The sequence below is a fragment of the Callorhinchus milii genome, unplaced genomic scaffold, assembly GCF_018977255.1.
Source record: "Callorhinchus milii isolate IMCB2004 unplaced genomic scaffold, IMCB_Cmil_1.0 Scaffold1, whole genome shotgun sequence".
In the NCBI taxonomy this organism is placed as follows: Eukaryota; Metazoa; Chordata; class Chondrichthyes; order Chimaeriformes; family Callorhinchidae; genus Callorhinchus; species Callorhinchus milii.
Genome location: NW_024704742.1, coordinates 17,726,413 through 17,746,661, shown reverse-complemented (window position 1 = coordinate 17,746,661; position 20,249 = coordinate 17,726,413). Strand labels below are relative to the sequence as shown.

The 20,249-nt window shown below is 42.8% G+C and overlaps 1 protein-coding gene across 1 annotated transcript in view; it reads right to left on the bottom strand.

Annotated features, from left to right (window-relative positions):
- sorcs2 (sortilin-related VPS10 domain containing receptor 2) overlaps positions 1 to 20,249 on the bottom strand; it is a 312,610-nt gene that overhangs the window by 29,060 nt on the left and 263,301 nt on the right. The window contains exons 12-15 of the mRNA XM_042339423.1: positions 6,749 to 6,851; positions 6,065 to 6,141; positions 5,020 to 5,111; positions 3,359 to 3,466 (exon numbers count right to left, since the gene is read on the bottom strand). Of these exons, the coding sequence (XP_042195357.1) occupies positions 3,359 to 3,466; positions 5,020 to 5,111; positions 6,065 to 6,141; positions 6,749 to 6,851 (380 nt within the window). The remainder of the gene's footprint in view (positions 1 to 3,358; positions 3,467 to 5,019; positions 5,112 to 6,064; positions 6,142 to 6,748; positions 6,852 to 20,249) is intronic.

Below are 20,249 nucleotides of genomic sequence, written 5' to 3'. Positions count from 1 at the left end.
CAAGTAGCCAGGAAATGAATAACAATTTTTTAAGTCTGGGGATTGTTGGCTAGGACACTGGGAGAAACTCCCTTCTCCTTTCAGATAATGCCATGGGATCTTTAATGTTCACTTGAGCAAGCAGATGGGACCTCAGATTCATGTTTCATCCGAAGGAGGTCTCACCTGTCATCAATACCTAAGCATTGCACTCGAGTGTCAGGCTAGGCTTCATGAATTCAATTGTATTATATGATTTCAAGGTCCTGACACAGGGCTTGAACCCACATCATTTGATTCATAGGTGAAAGTGCTGCCAACTGAGCCAGGCTAACATAATTTCTTAACAACCATTATGAAAACTGACTCTTTGGGCAAAAGGGAAACTGTTGTTTCTAAATGAAATGAGACCACTGCAAAAAAAAAATGTGGTGTGGAAAATTACAACGTGTGATGTGATAATTATCACTTCACATGTCCCACTTTTCACCCCATTATTGCTAATAAGTGGTATGAATAATTACAATGAATAAAAACTCTTCACAGATGTTGTTTCTGAATCTAGCTCTGGGCTGGTTCCATAAATAGCTTTTGTAGCAGAAACTGACATGTCTCATTAGGGTAAAAGTAGATTAAGGCAATGTGTGCAAATGAATAAAAGAAAAGAGGCTTGTAAGACGTTTCCTGTCAAGCTAACCACTTGAGATCCCTTCAGCGCCAGTAGTTTAACCCATGTTCCACATCTCATGCATTGTTTAGCTTGTGGGTGCAGATTTAGGAAGAAAGTGGCATTACTAATTTTCAGTGATGCTCTTCTTCCATCTTGCAACCTTCACATCTGTTTTGGCTTAGGGATCAGGCAGTGCCTTTACCCACTGGCTAGTGAAGGTGTTCGAGCTTTAAACAAGATGTCTTTGCTTCCTCATTGTAGTTCTATATATGCAGTAGGCCCAGCTATGGCGAGTGAAGCAGGTACAGCAACCTTACATGTGTCTAAAGGAAGGAATAATAGTTTCCTAATTTAGGAAATTTCTGAGCACAAGAAAATATGCAACGCTGTACTTTAATAGAATATAAAAGCAACAGTTGTAATAGCACAATATAACCTCTCCATTCCACCCACTCCACATACACAAGCTCATTTTGAGCAGTGAGTGGATAACATTCCAGTGCAGTGGGAGAGCTAAATTGTTGGTAGTGCTTTCCTTCAGATGAGACATTAAACCGAGGTCACTGTACCATTCAGGTGGATGTTAAAGATCGAAACAGCACTATTTGAAAGCAGGTGGGTGTCCTGGCCAACAATCCCCCAAATAAAACTGATCATTCACTTCATGGTAGTTTGTAAGACATTACCGTGCAAATTGGCTGCCATATTCTCAGTGCACTTGTCAATTCATCCTATAATGTGCTTTGAGATGTCATCCTGATGTGAAAGACTACATTAAATTTAGACTTATTCTTATTATTATAAATCAGGCCTTATAGTGCCAGCAAAAGGCAGAATTCAAAACACACTAAACTCTTCTAAAATACCAGAGAACGAAGGCTACTGCTGGAAACATGCCACTGAGTGGCTTAAGAGCGAGGAAGGATTTTTAAGAGGAAGGGAGGAAATATACAACATTGGCATTAATGAGGCTTTAGGGATTTGAACAACTGGAATATGTAAGCAGAGGGAGCATTTTGAAGACTTCTAGAATCCTGGTCAAGGGTCCTTTCTGTACAAGCCTACAGATGAGAATGTATAACCTGGGATGCAGTGGATCAACTGCTTATTTCATAGAGGTCAACTTGCTTCGGGGTCAGAAGGTTGTGGATTCAGACATAGCCTACTGTGGTGCATTAAATCATAGCCTGGGCTGATAGCCCAGTACATAATGGGGGAGTGTTGGAGTCCTTTTCAAATGAGACATTAAACTAAGTTCATAGAACTAAATGTTCAAGTAAATATTAAAAATTCCAAAACACTATTCAAAAAAGGGAGTTTCTCCTTGTGCCCTGGTCAACAATTTTCAAGATTACATGGACATTTCATCCCTGGCTGTTTGTAGATATGTACCAATGCAAGTGGCCATATGTTTGCTTACAAAAAAGTCACTACAGTTGACACTAATTACTTATGAAGGGTTATCAACATGATAAAGTGCTATAAAAATATAAGTTCTGTCTCTTGCTACAATTGATGTAGGAATGGTTGTCAATGGAAGCCCTTTACCTAATCAGACATTCACTGAAGCTTGCTGGCCACAGAGGTTTATTTTTCCTCAAGCAAATTCATTTTTCATTGTCACTTTCTTTAAAACAAAGAACTTCTCAAACATCAGAAACGCTTCACCTGATGGTGCAAGCTGTGCTCTGCTTCCAGGCATGAGATTTCTCACTAATCCAGAAGATCCTATGTTTAAAACAGAGAGTTCTGTTGCTTGTGAGCTCAGTCCAAAGGCTTTCTGAAATCACCATTGTTGTTGTATGCATGAATTTGCTAAGGAGTTGAGAAAATTATAAGCCCCTGCTCTTCTTTTTTTAAATAGACCCCGGAGAAACACAGTGAGCTGTAACATGGCTGGAATCGCACAGTGGCAGAAAGATTTGTAATCCATTGAAGTAAATCATGCAGAATTTTTTTGTGTATGCAATAAATTGGTCACATTTTTCACAGTACAGAAGGCAGGATATCTGAGGCATCACCATACATCGTGACTGATCAGCTGGAATAAGTGTTCCAGCCGCAATTATCTTCTTTAAGTGAGTATCCTGTACAGCAAACTACTGCCTTTCTCTCTTTAAATACATTCTCTTGAATCTCTCAACAACGTGTACTTATATAGCAGATTTCGAGTAAAATGAATGTCTCAAAGTAATTAACGAACAATGATAGAGAGCCCTAAGTGTCGAAAAAGGAACATTTTGGGATGGTGACCAAAACTATGATTGAAAAGATACTTTTTTTCTCAGAGAGTTTTGAGGATAGAGAGACAGGACGTTAGGGGAGAGGTTATGGAAGAGAGTTTCAGTGGGCAAGAGGACAGTGGCTGAAGGCTAAGCCACCAGTTGTGGGACAGAGGGAGTGAAGAACAAGCAATAGACTAGAATTGAGGAGCAGAGATTACAGGTAAGAAAAGTCTGAAATAATTGTATAGAGATAGGTGAGATCGTGGAAAGATTTGAAGGTCAGGACAATGAACTCCAATCACTTTTCTACAATAGAATACAGAGGATTGGAAAAATTACATTTGCACCACCTTGGTGGAATAAGCTTTTCCTGCTCTAAAGGATCGATCTACAGCTTATTTTGGAACATTTCCGAGACTTTGAATTCACGCCATGATAGATAATGCCAACCGAGAACAATGAGCAGCAATTTTGAAATACTTACGTCATGACCAGTGTTTCATCGCCCGGTTCACTCAACAGTCCATCCACAAAGACAGAAGTACTGGTGAAGTTGTGCGTTGTCCAGGTATGTCCTTCGTCTACAGTGAACCTGTACAAGAAAGAGAGCTCAGTTCGGTCAACTGTGTTCAACACAGTTCAGTCCATCGACTGTTGTATATTTCAGATATAACAATCTTGTTACTTCCTATGGTTTCATTGAATATATAGTGTTACGATTTAAAGATCATTCTTGCAGGCACTAGGTTTTGATAGGCGGTGCTACCAAGCCTGAAGTACATTCAGTTCATGAACTTTTCAAATCATTGCTTGTATCTAAATGTCTTAGCCATGTATTTAAATTAAATTATTTAGAAATACTCGCAGTTACTTCAGTTCAGGACTGCACTCATCAGCAGCTACATTTCCATACCCATTCACCATTCAGTAATTCAGTCACTGCTTATGTTTGACAGTAAATACTTAGTGGAGTCCTGTAGCTCAGTGGTTAGAGCACTCGCTTTGCAAGTGAGAGACCTGAGTTCAATTCCAGGCAGGGCAAAACCTTGGGCAAGTTTCCTTACTCCACACGCCTAATAATAATCCCTTCAAAAACCAAAAACAATAATAAATTGGTCATTTTCAATCTACGACTGTTTGTGGGACATTGCTGTGCGCAATTGGCTGCCGCGTTCGCCCACAAATATACAGTCAATTCACTTTGCAGTATGTTCTGTGAAGCGCTTTGGGACGTCCTCCCGACGTGAAAAGCGCTATATCAAATGCAAGGATTATTATTATTATGAAGTGCTTTGAGATGTTTCAAAATGATAAGGCGCTATAAAATTACAAGTTGTTTCTTTAGGCAGCTTGCTCTCTGTGACCCTAAACTACTTGCTATCTGCATCATTTACTCTTTCATATCAACTAGCCCTTGTTCTTTCTGTGATATTATTGATCATTCACTCTCTGTGTGCAATACAATTGATCACTCTCCCTCTACGACATTGATCACTCTCTGGAACACCATTGGTGACTCTCTCTGTGTCATCATTGATCACTTACTGTGATCCTATTAATCGTTCACTATTTCTGACAATATATTATATCTGTTCAGTACAATTGGTCACCGCTGGTGACACTACTGATATCTCTCTCTCATTCTCTCTCTGTGACAGCATTACACTAATGATCAGATCTCTTACTCTGTGACATTATTAATCATTCACTATTTCTGATACAATTAATCATACTTTCTCTTTGACACCAGGTGCTGCTTGTTTTCTGCATCATCATTGACTATAATCCTCTCCTGCTTTGCAGAACTGGAATGATATTAGCACTGAGCATCACTCCGGGCATGAGGATGACCCAAAATGCCACCGGCAGATACTTTATGTCTGTCAGTGAACCCAGAACCTATCCCCATTCTAGCAGGTTGCTCACCGATTTTACTAGCCCTTTTTCATAAAGTTACGTTTTAAAACAAAACCACAATCAAAATCTCAAAGTGCTACTGTTCCAATTTTGCATCAAGTCACTCTGTGAAACCACTGAATAATTATTTATCAATAGTTTGCATAAAACAAAAGGTCAGCAGGTAAGTGAATCCCTCACAGCCAATGCAGTTGCCGGATGTGTTGACTGGATGTATACAGCTCTTACTTGAGTATCTTCAGAGGGATGGAGGTGTCCTTGATGGCAACAATAACACCGCCATGGTCCAGGTACAGAATATGATGCTCTTCCTCAAATACCTAAAAGAGGAAACGAGAAGATCATATGCCAGTGTTCAGTCTCTTTCCTGAGCTCTATACAACAGGTTCATGGAAAAGAAGCTTCAACAACATTTAGGTTAGATGAAGGTTAGAGGTTTGAAGGGGTATGGAGATAGGTCAAGGCAGTGGAATTGAAAGAACCACAGAACATATTTTTACAACAGACCTGTGCACTAAGTTAACACACCAGATTAAAGATATCATTCCCCCCCTCCCCGCACCTCACCTTAAAAGATGTATTTTTTTTACGGGTAACTATATTTGGCTTCAATGCTCCAGAGAGGAAACAAATCAGCCAAGCTTCCTCTTCCGATCGCTATTCAGTGATCTGATGGAGATTCCACGCAGGTGGACATGGAGAGAAGACAGGAATGGTTTGGTAATGATGCCAACAACAGTTGAACAGGCTTTTGATGCTGTCTTCCAAGGCTCATACATGGAGAATGGCCAAGTGTTGGCAGAGGCTCAAGGAGATTTACCCCAAGCACAACTTCAGGTCACAGTTCCTAAAATAGCTTTAGTGCCATCTATTTACAAAATATTAATTAACTTTAGGTATTTAATGCAAATGACTTGTCAATGGCTGACACATTGGTGACTGTTTCGCCGATGCATGTACAGGCATTTGCAATAAATAATAATAATAATAATAATAATAATCCTTGCATTTCAGTTAGGAGCAGACATCTGGATTTGAATGAAAGTTTCATGATGTAAATACTTTAAATGAAGATTGAAAGACAAAGAAACACCGATGACAAGATAAAGAAAGAAGCTTCCATATGTTCTTAAACTTGGCCTGAGTTAAACTATAATATCCTTTTGAGTCAATACAAGGGAGTTGCAAAGCCGTGTCTGAACAAAGTAGTCACTGAGGCAACTGCAAACTTCAGAAACTTGAATGAAAGAAGATCGCTTGGTACCCGGCTCACCTGCCTCCATGTGTTGCCGCAGTCAGAGGTTATGTACATGTCTTCTTTGTATTCGACCAGGTGGGCACCCAGGTTTCCTGAGAGATAAGAACTCAGTTGTTTGAACTGTGTAAGGAACACAGCCCCGTCACCCCAAAAAAGTACATATATTGTTTAGTGTGAACACGTGAACAAATGATTCACTGTTTTCAGTGTTCTCTTCCACCAATTGTTGATAATAATCCTTACATCATGTCATTCAAAGCTCTTCACAGATTTACTGTGAAGTGTAGTAACTGTGTATTTCATAGGTGAACGCGGAGGTCAATTGTCCTACAAACAGCCACAAAGTGAATGACCAATTTTATCAGGGGGTTGTTGGACATGAGGAGAAATTCCCTTTTCTTTTTGAGTAGTGCCATGGGATCTCTGACAATGCAGTTCTCCTCGCCACGCATTGGAGTGACAGTTTAGACTTTGAGCTAGAATGTTGACACAACTCTCTATGGTATACAAACTCAACGGAAAATATCCTTCAGTCTATTGTTTTCTTCCCTGTTTGGATGACATGCTCATCCATACATGGATGTTGAATGAATGAGGAAGGATTGCATTTGAGTATAAACCCACATTGTTCAGAAGAAACGTTCATTCAAACAAATCTTATATTAAACAGTCGTCTACTGAATAGAGAATCAATTTTACCTGCTCCCATAATAAGTCCCGGTGCGGAGTCCTTGGTGTGAACAGTCCCTGACACATACGGATTATCTGCCCAGCGCAGGTGCAGGTGAACAGAACATTCAGGCTGTGGATAAAACAAGCAACAAGGTCATACTTGAGAACGGGTACGCTCACTCTAATCCATAGAACGTGTTTAAAAATACATTTCTTCATTTCTGTTTCTGCAGATTTTTCCACATCAGACCGCAAGCTTGTTTACAAAGGACAAGCAAGTCAAGCACATTACCTTGGAGCCAGTTCAGTTCCAAGGAGACCCAGCTTACCTCCCCCAACCCCAAGGAGGATAGACAGAACAAGGAACAATACAGCACAGTACATCTAAGGTGATTTAAACAGTCGGAATTTGTTATTGATGTACATTGACACACACTTTTTTCCAGCATTTTGCACTAGTATATAATTTTTGGTTTGAAAGACGGTGAGACTTGGAATTAACGGTTTATCAGGAGAAACAGTTGTATCTTCTGCTGTAATAAAAAAAAAAAAAATGCTTTTCTTAAATGCTCTGTCTCGTGATGTGGACAACACTAGCAGCAATTATTGTCCATCCATCCATGGTTGTCCTAAGATGGTGGTGGAGCTTTCTCTTTAAACCACTGGGACCCTTGTGGCAATCGTGCTCCCACAGTAGTTCAGTAGAGAGTTCCACGAATTTGTCTCAATGATAATGAAGGAACGGTGACATATCTCCAAGTCAGGAGGGTGAGAGCCTTGGAGGAGAACATGGAGGTGGTGGTATTCCCATGATCATGATCAACTGAGATGGCGATTCCATTTTCCTGGGATGCCACACTGCACTTTTTAGACAGTACGTACTCCAACCACCGTGTGTTGGTGAGAGAAGACGTGGCTACATCCACCCATCGTATCAACACCAATTTCCAAGTAATTATTTTCACATGCAGTGACTAGTTTTGGGGCCAAACATGGAAGTTATTTGCTCCACAAAAAGCCATGAATAAATGACCAATTAATCTCAATTGTTGGTCACGATGCATGGAGGAACCCTGGAAGAATTGTATGCTGAACATCAAGAAGCTGGCAGCCAAATGCTTCTCTTTGGCTTGTGTGCAGGGGACACGCATGAAGCTCTGATTGGAGGTCCTAGGTCACTACCCCACTCTGCTCTCCTCTGATAATAACTGAGGTGGCAATTCCATTTTCCTGGGATGAGAGACTAGAATCAATGTACACCAGCACATTGATACAATGGAAGAAATAGAAAAATACATAGAAGTAGCACTTTGAGGGTTTTAAAGAAAAGTTGCCGAAGCGATCCAAATAAAAACTGTATACAAATGAAGCTATAGAACTGTGAGTCAATTTGCCTCCAGATATTTAATAGTTTAGACTCTGGCTTTGTATTAATTACACATTGAAGACCCACTGCTGACTTAAATCTATCAACAACAACAACAATAAAATTACATTTATTTAGCGCCTTTCACATCGAGAGAAGGTCCCAAGGGGCTGGATAGTCAGTTTTTCAGACCCGAGTGGAGGGCAGAGGGAGAAGCAGAGTGATCGAAGGCACGGTCGAAGAGGAGGGTCTTGAGATGGGTCTTGATAACACACTCAGATTTGATTCTGAAAACCACTACAGTCTTCCCCAAGCGTATTGGTGAGAGCAAGCTGTGTCAAAATCAATATCAACCCTTAAACAAAATGGTGCATTCAACTTGATTCACCTATCGTCTCTTGCAAAAAAAAATTCTGAGATTTAATAAAGGTCATAGCGAATTACTTAAAAGTGTGAAAAGACGGAAAAAATAGACCATTTAAAATAAAGAGAGCGATAACTCTGGCTGGGCCATTAAGTTTCTTGGTTTTGGCCATCTTCCACACTGATTTATTACACACTGAGGTTTTCTCTCCCATACAACACTACTGGGGTAAGATAATTCAAGGCTTAAAGGAATCAAAATATTGAAACAAAGGCTCTGGCATGGCCTTGTTTTCGCTAGAGGAAAGAATAATGAGGGGAAACATTATTCAGGTATTTGTAATAATGAATGGCTTTGTCATACATTTATTATTATGAACCCAGGACCTTTCAATTTTTTTCACTAAATGAGATTAAAACAAGCAGAGGAAATTACCTTACAATGACTGCCCCTCCCCAAGCACAGGGACAGGGATCTAAAAGGAGGGGAGTGTGTGAGAGAGGTGGCATTAAATTCTCGAGCTGTACAAATCCTAATGAAGGTTGCCACAACATTTCATACTCTTTTTGTGGTCAACAAGGTGTCTAACACATACAGTAACCTGACATGTGCAGAAACCTAGAACCGTGGTTAAGAGTATCTGAACCAGGCCAAGAGTTTCATGCATTCCACCTACACATGGAAATTCTCATGTCTTGCAATGGAATGTGCACGTTCACTCCCTGGAGGGACGCTTGCTCCTGCTTACCTAATTCCGATATTACACTAACGCAAGCTGGCAAGAGGCCTGGGGATCCCAGAGTGTGCGATGTAATACTGCTGGATTTTAACTACATAGCTTGCCACTGAAAATACTGTCTGGCAAGCATTCTTACTGCTTACCTACAAAGCCCTCCATGGCCTCGCCCCACTCTACCTCTGTGACCTCCTAACCCCCTATCAACCTGCCTGCTCCCTTGCTCAGCCGGCTTCAGCCTACTCCATGTCCCCCGACCCACCCGCCCCACCATTGGCAGGAGAGACTTCAGCTGCTCTGCCCCCAACCTCTGGAATTCCATCAATCACTCCACCTCGCCCCTCCTTAGCCTCCTTCAAGTCCAGCCTTAAAACCCTCCTCTTCGACCATGCCATCGGCCACCACCCTTCCCCTCCCATCCCTTCTCCCCCCCTGACCCCCGCTTGGGTCTGAAATGCTGTACACTGTCCTCCAGCGCCTTGGGACGTCCTCCCGATGTGAAAGGCGCTATAATCTTGTTGTTGTTGTCCATCTAGGATCACCTTACAAGTTAAGGCTTTGGCTTGCAGAGTTAACAGAAGCTGAGTGGGAAGAATCCTTGCTCCCAGTAACCCTCCAAGTCTTGCCTATGAACCAAGCTGTCATCATCAGTGTTCTATCATCAGCCACAATGCAAACCGCTTGGCTTAAGAATTGGACTACAAAGACTGCCACAGAGGAATGACTTGATTCTGATATTCCGTTGTCAAGCATATTACACTGGAGTCAGTTCAGCTCCAAGGAGAACCTGCTTACCTCCCCCAAAGAGGATAGTCACTAGTTTCAAACTAGTTTCTGCCATCACTCCTGATCATTTACCCCTGTGTTCGTGGGTTTCACCCTGAAAGCTATATTACTTAATTCAATCTCTGTTCAATAAATCTATTGATGGTTCAATTTGTTTTTGCCAGCATCACTAAAATTAATGCTTACCACTTTCTGAGAGAGACAGAACTGTTGAAGGCCGACTCAATGCCATATTCATTATTAATGGTTGAGTTGTTAGGCAGAGCGAAGAATTATTAATGATAAGGTTTGTGTTACCCAAGAGAGGGCACAGTTCATAAATGTATGAGACTCAAGTGTCTGAACTCACTGAGCTCTGAACACAATTTAACATAAAAACTCACAGAATAACTTTCCGAACATGGCAGTAGAGAGAAGGGATCAAGCAGATTCTCTTATCGATTCATATAATTGTATATCTAGCACAGATAGTTGATGGAAGCAAGAAATTATTTCTGATAATTGTGTTTATGTAGCACCTTTCACGTCGAGAGCATGATATTTAACCTGGTCAACGGAACAACAACAACAAAATTATATTTGTATAGCGCTTTTCACTTTGGGAGGACATCCTAAGGCACTGGACAATCAGTGTTTTGGAAGTAGAAAAGGAGAAAATATTGGAGGTTATAGTTTCTTCTATTTCTCACTTCACCACTTTCGCGGAAAACATAGAAGTAACTAATTTTGATCAGTTGCCAACTTCAACAGGAGCTTGGATCAGTACCTGCTGAGAACGGGGATTGACGGCTATATGGAAAGTAATAGTAATGTGCCACAAAAAAGTTTGCTAGTTTAGCATTTGGCTTGTGATAGACTCCATTGGGAACCCCACTGCTGCAAAACACAAAATAACAGCAAGTTACCCTCAGAGTTCAACAAGAGGTGGATTGAGATGCAGCGTAAACCAGTTTATTGGGATCAATGCCCATGTAATACGCAATATGATGTACTCAAATTCACTGAAACGTCTTCCAAGGGCCTACTGAACTCCAGACAATCTACATGGGGCCAGGATAATATGAAATGAAAATCAGTGGAGTTGTGACAGAGATAGGGCAGATCACATGTGAGGAAGCAGCTGGCCACCTGACATTCCAGGCCTAAACCTTATATAAACCGGTTGATAATATTTTTGGCAGGAGTCTTTCATCCCTCCTAGTTTTGGCATCACCAGAGATCTTGGAAGCAGACTTATGATGTGTTGTAAATGAGACCAGTAAAGATTGCTATCAATGACTTTTTTTAAAAAACTCAAATGTGTATTCTTCAGGATTGGGATAACAAAGCTGTCCTCCACATTAAAGAGGGGAAGAGAAACCTACTGTGATATTAATATTAATAATATTCCTCACATTTGATATAGCACCTTATCACGTCTTCAAGACGTCTCAAAGTACTTCACAGAATATACTTAAAAGTGAATTTACTGTATATTTTGTGGCTGAAACCCAGCAGCCAATTGCACACAGCAGTGTCCCACAAACAATGGTGGACTGATTGACTAAATTATTATTCATTTATTTTGAAGCGATTATTACCCCCAGAAAAGCGATCCGCCAAACGACTAACAATTGGGGAACACAGGTGGGTGGAGTAAGGAAACTTGCCCAATGTTTCGTTCAGCCTGGGAATCGAACACAGGTCCTACCGCTTGCGAGGCAAGTGCTCTGTAACCATTAAGCTTACCTTGAAAGGGAGGGATGGCATTGCACGTGAGAGTAAATGGATTGTGATGATACAAACACGAGTTACTGTCAGTTTGGCAAACGATGAAAAAAGGAACACTTGTTTTTAATAAGGAAGCAGATGATAAAATCCTGAAAGGATATTATCCATCTTCTTGGATTCTCTGCTTCTCGGAACATGAAGAAAGCCCCAGGAGAAGTGTCTTCAGTTCATTGGAGGAATTGAAAAAAGATCTGAGCGATAAATTCACCATTAATCTCTAATGATCGGTCCTACGATAAGAAATTGTAATGAGATAATCTCTGTACTCTCGTAACCCCAAATAAAAGAAAACTGGTGCTCAAAATTCTAGCAAAATAATTTTGTAACATTAGAAATGTTTAGGGTTACAAAGCAGATGCTATTTCTGATAACTGTAACATGATCAAGAAGATTTGTAGATTGCTGACCCTCAGGCTTTCTGTGCAATGCAAATGTCAAACACAAATATATTCAGTTGCAAGTAAGATGAATAAACTGAGTCATTCCACGGGTGACCTTTCGATTTTTCGTGTAGCAGCAAAGGTGGCTGAGTGCACCTAACTTTTTATCCTGAGAAAAGCTTTACTTTTGAGTTCTGGACTCTACTTATGATGATCATTTAACTGAGAAGCATCTCTGCAATACTGAAACTTCAGCTGCTATGTAATTGACTACTTGGGCTGCAAGACAGATTCCACAGTACTAGCAACAGTCTTGTGGGGAGGGAGGATGGTTTGGAAAGGAAATTACAAGAAAAATAGTAATCATTCTTACACTCTCTGAACCCGTGTGCAACTTAGGCATCAGGTTCAATCCCCAATTATTCTTCCTCCCCCACATCCTGACCAGGACAGCTTTCCTCCACCTCTGCCACATTGCCCATCTCTGACAATACCTCACTCCACAAGCTGCTGAAGGCCCTGTCCACACCTATGTCACCTCTCGGCTGGACTATTCAAATGCCCTCCTCGCTGGTCTCCCCTCCTCCATTATTTCCCAAATTCAACTCATCCAAAACACCGCCGCCCGCATTCTCACCCGCACTAAACGCCACACCTCGATTACCCCAGTCCTTGCCAAACTCTCCCTGTCATAGAACAGATCGACTTCAAGTTCCTCACTCTAGTTTTAAATCCCTCCACACCTTGGAAACCCCTCCATCTCTCCAACCTCCTCTCTCCTCACAGCTCTCTCAATATATTTAGTCGTTGCCTCCGCTCTACTGGCTACGGCCTCCTCCTTATCCCTTGAATCCTCCGCTCCACTATCGGCGGCCATGCCTTCAGCCACTTCTGCAACTTTTACCCAATCTCTTGGGATGTAGAAAGCAAAAGGAAAACCATTGGGATAGTATAAAACATATATACTTGGTTTCTGTGTTCATCAAGACATTGCAGGAGAATTGATAATCATTCTCATTTTGAGCTCATAATAATAATTCTTGCATTTGATATAATGCCTTATCATGTCGTTGAGATGTCTCAAAGCGTTTCACAGAATATACTATAGAGTGTAGTGACTGTATATTTTGTGAGTGAATGTGTTATGTTTTCTGTTTTATGAGCTCAGTGCCAAATCGAACACTTTAAGTCCAGGTAGAGCATGAATCAAATATAATTGAGAACTCCTCTTGCATCACCTTAGCAACGAGACAAAAAAACAACCCTGATAGATCACTTACTCTTGCACTTACAATGTACATGTCTGATTGCAAATATTCTTAATTTACTGTACAAAAAAGGACATCAATACTATTTTTTAATGTTCATTCCTGCCTTGACACTGCAAGATTAAAAGTAATTTACAGCCCATGCTCCTCGTCTCTTGAGCAGAATGTTCAATTCTAAATATAATGAATAAAACAGCTGTAATGAATTTGGAAGCATATATATTATTGATAAAGCATTTCAGAGCCAGAACCTTGCCCCTCATATGACAGGGTCTGAAATGAGTCTGGACATCTAATATCAATAATGCGTAACTTCTCATTAAATATTGCTTATCCTTACCACCCACAGACTTCCGTTTCCACTCAACACATCAGAGCACCGAGAGACAGTGAATATCCTAGAAAACCAAATCAATCATTACAGGAAAAATAGAAATCCGATAACCCATGCCTGTAACAATCTTAAGAGACTGGCTTTAATATGCCCTTACAATTCTGTGGTCTTCTAATATAGTTTCAAATTGAATTTGTTAATTTATTGCTGTGACCAATATCACTCAATGAGCTTCAGCAAGCTGTATGAAACCCACTACTTGCTGCCTTAACCCCCTCCCTACCCAGCTGCTGATCAACCAGCTCCCCCTCCTCTGCCCACTGCTGGCAGGCATCATTAATCAGTCCTTCTCCTCAAGATCAGTCCCACTCGACCTCAAAATTGCCGTCATTATTCCACTCCTTAAGAAACCTATCCTCAACCCTTCCAACCTCGGCCACTACTGCCCCATCTCAAACCTGCCCCTTCCTGACCAAAGCTTTGGAACACGTTGTTGCCAACCAACTTCGCGCACACCTCTCGAACCCCTCCACACCCTACTCGAACCCCTCCAGTCCGGTTTCCGTACTGCCCACAGTACAGAGACAGTGCTCCTGAAAGTCACAAATGATATCCTCTCTATCTGTGACCGGAGCTCCCTCTGCCTCTCCGTCCTCCTGGACCTCTCCACCGCATTCGACACAGTCGATCATGCCATCCTCTTCCACCGCCTCCCCTCCATCATCCACTTTAGTGGGACCGCACTCGCTTGGCTTGAGTCCTACCTTACAAACTGCCAGCACTACATTTTTCTTCTCGCCCCCGCCCGGTCACCTGTGGGGTACCTCAAGGCTCCATCCTTGGCCCCCTTCTCTTCCTCATCTATATGCTCCCTCTCGGTGATGTCATCCGCAGACATGGGGTTAACTTCCGCATGTATGTGGATGACAATCAACTCTACTCTCCTCCTCCAGCTTGACTGACAGACATCAAGGCAAACATCTTGCATTTAAACGTCAACAAGACGGAAGCTATGCTCTTTGGCTCCCGTCGACGTCACTTTCCTGCAGTTCAGACTTCCTCAACCTATCTGATCTGCCCTTAAAACTTTCTGAACTTGTGTGCAACTTAGGTGTCAGATTCGATCCCGAGTTATCCTTCCCCCCCCACATCTGGTCTCTGTCCAGGACAGCTTTCCTCCACCTCCGCCACATTGCCCATCTCCGACAATGCCTCACTCCACAAGCTGCCGAAACCTTTGTCAACGCCTTTGTCTCTTCACAACTGGACTATTCAAACACCCTCCTCGCCGGTCTCCCCTCCTCCACCATTCACAATACTCAACTCATCCAAAACTCTCCCGCCTACATTCTCATCTGCACTAAACTCCGCACCTCGATTACCCCAGTCCTTGCCAAACTCCACTGGCAACCTGTCACAGAGCAGATCGACTTCAATATCCTCACTCTAGTGTTTAAATCCCTCCATTCCTTGGCACTCCCCCATCTCTCCAATCTCCTCACTACCTGCTGCCTCTGCTCTACTGGCTCTGGCCACCTCCTTGTCCCCCGAAACCTCCGCTCCACCATCGGCAGCTAGGCCTTCAGCCACTACACCCCGAAGCTATGGAACTCCCTCCTTCAATCCCTTAGCCTTGCCCCCTCTCCTCTCTTTCCCCATTTTCAGGTTGTGCCTGAAGACCTTCCTCTTTTATCATGCCTATGGTCACCTTCCCCCTCCCCCTGGCTCAGCATCAGGCTCCACCATTGTTAAGATCTGGGACGCTATATAAATGCAAGTTGTTGTTGTTGTATTCCTCTGTTGAAACACAACAGGTAAGTGGTCTGTGCTTCTTTATATCAACAGCTATTAAGTTTCACACGTTCTGAGTTCAGCCGATTATTGTGCAGTTCCACAAAAGATACACAGTAATATATGGCAGCAACTGTACAAATGAAGGTGCTTAGCTAGGTACTATCTGCTTGATCATGCTGATGAACCACCATAAGTAGTCCATTTGGGTGAACATTGGAATAGTGACAAGGGACAGTTTTAGGGTCAGGTCCAGTGTTCACTCCATACAATGGGGCCAGACCTTGGGTACACTCAGAACATTGAGGCCAGATCCTCAGCTTCACTCAATATAATGGAGACAGACCCTGAATTCACTCAGTACAGTAGAGCCAGATCCTGGTGGATGCATTAAATACAAGAGTACTCAGTTCTCCAGGTAATTCCCTGAACTGATGAGAACCTGGATCCAAGCTCAGGTCTTGCAATGTATGTCATACATAGGACAGTCTGGAGAAATACTCTTTATCTCACGGACACTTTTTCCGATAGCTGCGCAATGGTGATGATCCTGGAACACTGTTTAGATGTCATTGGCTAACAATATTCTCCTTGTTCACAGTCGATCACTCCATCCTCCTCCATTGCATTTTCTCCCTCGTCCACCTCAGTGGGACCGCACTCACCTGGTTGGAGTCCTACTTCACAAACCACCAGCAGTACATCTGCACAAACGGCTTCTCCTCCCGCTCTCACCCGGTTATCTGTGGGGTACCCAAGGATCCATCCTTGGCCCCATCCTCTTTCTGATCTACATGCTCCCTCTTGGGGATGTCATCTCCAGACATGGGGTACACTTCCACATGTACGCGGACGACACCCAAGTCTATTTTTCCACCTTTCTTTGCGATCCCCAGTCCCCTGATGTTCTGTCAGTCTGCCTGTCAGACCTCAGGAGCTGGATGAGCACAAATTTCCTTCAGCTGAACGTTGACAGGACAGAAGCCATACTCTTTGGCTCTCGTCAATGTCTAAAATATCATGGTTCTCACCTCCTCCACCTACCCAACCTCCCACTAAAACGCTCCGAACCCGAACGCAACCTAGACGTCAGGTTCGACCCTAATTAGCCTTCCTCCCCCACATCCGGTCCCTCACCAGCACCGCTTTCTTCCACCTCCGACACATCGCCCGTCTCCACCAATACTTCTCTCCGAAATCCGCTGAAACCCTGGTCCATGCCTTTGTCACCTCTCGGCTGGACTATTCAAACACCCTCCTTGCCCGTCTCCCCTCCACTACCATCCATAAAATCCAGGTCATCCAAAACTCTGCACCCCGGATTCTCACCCGCACCAAACTCCGCTCCCCGATCACCCCAGTCCTTGCCAGACTGCACTGGCTGCCTGTTCCAGAGAGGATCGACTTCAAGATCCTCACCCTTGTTTTCTGCACCTCCCTACGTTTCTGACCTCTCTCCTCAAAACAGTGCCCGTTGCCTTCGTTCCTCTGGGTCTGGCCTCCTCCTTGTCCCCCAAGTCCTCCGCTCTACCCTCGGCGGCCGTGCCTTCAGCCACTATGCCCCGAGGCTCTGGAACTCCCTTCCTCACTCCCTTTGTCTCGCCCCCTCTCTTCCTATTTTCAGGTCTCTGCTGAAGACCTTTCCTTTTGACCGTGCCTTTCGCCACCTTCCTCCCCCTCTCCCTGGCTCGGCCCCGGGATCTGTTACTGTGAAGCGCTCTGAGACGCCGTCCAGGTGAAGGGCACTGTATAAATCCAAGTTGTTGTTGTTGTGGGAGGTGGTGAGGAAAATCTGCATAGACTGGAACTTTATCTGAGTAGGCATGCCAGGGAGGTCCAAACTAGTCCAATGCATTCTTAATGTTTCACCAGCTAGACTCGTTTATCAAACAGTCTTGCCGATACAAATGTGTCTGCAGCCTTCAAATTGGACAGGGTGGTTTTAACCAGAGAAGCACTATGTACTGACCAATTTTATAAGTGCTGATGCTTACTTGGAGCAAAGTTGGAATTGAGCCTAATGGCAAGCTGCTCCCAGACATATCATGAATAATTGCTGCTTAAAAATGTCTTAAAAAAAGGCACAGGATTGATTTCCTTTCACATTAACATGATAATTGACACCCTGCAATCATTGTTTTACATAATTTAAATTTTATACTGAATGTGGACTATTTGGTAATGTTTTCACTTGTATTTTTTTACTTATTATCGGGGATGTATTTTAATCCCATTTCAGACATCAAGCACTACCAGAACAGAAATCAGACAAGCAGCTGCAGGAAAAAAAAACCTTCTGTTTTCTCCAGCCTCAGAAAAGGGCTTCCTTCCTGCACTAGCGTGACATTTACATTTCCTACGTCAGCTATCTTCATGACCTCTCTAAATGAGGTTGCTAATTTAGTGTCAAATTGCAGGGCACAAGATGCTGGGAGAGGAATTTTAAAACTCACTTCAGTTATGTCCTTTATAGTGATCTGACAGAGGAGACTTTCATGCTCACCATCCAGGCTGGAGTTAAACAACGCTCAATTGGGTGAAAGATCAAAGTTCTAACACATTGTGCTACTGTACCCAACACTGTACTTTCAACACAGACACAGATCACTTTGTTGAATCTGTACTGATGAATTTGACATTTTCAGTTTTTGCTACAGTATTTCCATGCCAAGATATTTTGCAATTATGAATAGGAAATAGCAAAATTTCATGGATTTTTTCTTGTCGGCTAGGAAACCCATCACCAAGCGGAAATCCATTATCATGCTTAAGAATATTCAAACTAGAATGAGAGTTCTACATATTTATGCCACCTACACATGGAAACTTTCCTGTGTCTGGAATAGAATGTATAGTCTCTCTCCAGACAGGACGCACCCTGCACATTTAATTGTACGTGATTAGACGCAAGCTCATGAGAGCCAAGGCTTGAAAATCCTAGCGTGTGCATTAAGGTACTGGAGTTTAACCAATTAAACCCATATAACTTGTTATTGAAAATCCCGTGTAGCAAACTTCACTAACCCTAACCCCTACCCTCTTTCTGCTCATAGTTAATGAACCTAGCTGGCTGGCGTGTCAACAACAGTGCCTTGGAGAAATGTGGCATTGACCCTTGGAATACTTTCCACATAACCTTGGTTTTGCTGCCATGAGTTTGTTCATGAGTTTAAGATATTAAGATATTGTTCTATTTTATGATGTTCTTCAAAATTCTCCATCTTTCTTTTCCTTATAGTAGAATTGCTATAGAGGAAATTTTGTTTGACCACATGTCTCTTCCTCTTTGAATCTGCTGTTGAATCACCTGAATTCCAACCCCCTTGAATGTCAACTCTTCAAACCTGAACTAGTGAATTCTAACCGACTTAATGGTCAGATTTCTCCATTTATATACCTGTTGGTATATACCTTTCTCACTGAGTGAGGAAAAACTTCTTCACTCAGAAGGTAGTGAATTTATGGAATTCTATACCCCGAAGGGCTGTAGATGTTCAGTCCTTGAACAATTCAAGACTGAGATTGATAGATTTCTTGTGGATAAAGGGATTAAGGGACATGGGGATAAAGCAGGTAGGTGGAGTTAGAATAGATCAGTCATGATCTTATCGAATGGCGATGCAGGCTAGAGGGGCCGAATGGCCTTATCCTGTTCCTAATTCTTATGTTCTTATGGTATGTTGCAGGGTCCTCCTATTTTGGGTGGGAATGGCTGAGATGGATATATTAAATTCCAAACATTTGTCTCCTTTTTCTTAAGCAGATGTTGTTTTCTTCTCAATCATTCTGAGCCAATCACCTTTGAGATGATTTTTAACCACTTTTAACCAGGAATTTGGAGATATGATCTGGCGCTTATTCTCCCCAGCTTGAAGTATCTGCATGAAAACTCCCCTTCAGTCTGCTACCTCCAAAAAGGCATACCACCACCCCCCCCCCATGTTGCTGAAAGAGACATTATTGCCCTTGTATGGATGTCCCATTGGTGATTTATTTTAGATCTGGTAGAACAAAGGCTTTTTGGTTCATCTCCCCACAAGCATTTGGTACCTTGACCAAAATTAACCCTTTTATACAGCTTGAATTGAGCCATTGATTGAAGTGGCATTTTTCCTAAAAAATCTTAAATACAGCAGCTATAATTAAAGTATTAAAGACAAAGTTGGGATGCACAATAAATAACAGAACTACCCACACTGAGAAACAACGACAGCCAGATTACATCTATCTGTATAGCACCTTTCATGTCAGGAGGACGTCCCAAGGCGCTGGACAGTGTACAGTATTTCAGACCCGAGCTGGGGTCAGGGAGGGAGAAGGGAGGGGAGGGGAAAGGGGGTGACCAATGGCATGGTCGAAGAGGAGGGTTTTGAGGTGGGACTTGAAGGAGGCTAAGGAGGGGGTGAGGCGGAGTGACTGGAGGATGGAATTTCAGCCGTTGGGGGCAGAGTGGCTGAAGGCTCTCCCGCCAATGGTGGGGTGGGTAGATCGGAGGACATGAAGCAGGCTGGAGCCGGCTGAGCGGAGGAAGCAGGCGGGTTGCTGGGCGATTAGGAGGTCGCAGAGGTAGGGGTGGGGTGAGGCTATGGAGGGCTTTGTAGGTGAGGAGCAGGATCTTGAACTGGATCCTCTGAACGATAGGGAGCCAATGGAGTCGGGCGAGAATGGGGGAGATGTGGTCACCGAGTTTGGTGCGGGAGAGGACACGGGCTGCAGAGTTCTGGATTATCTGC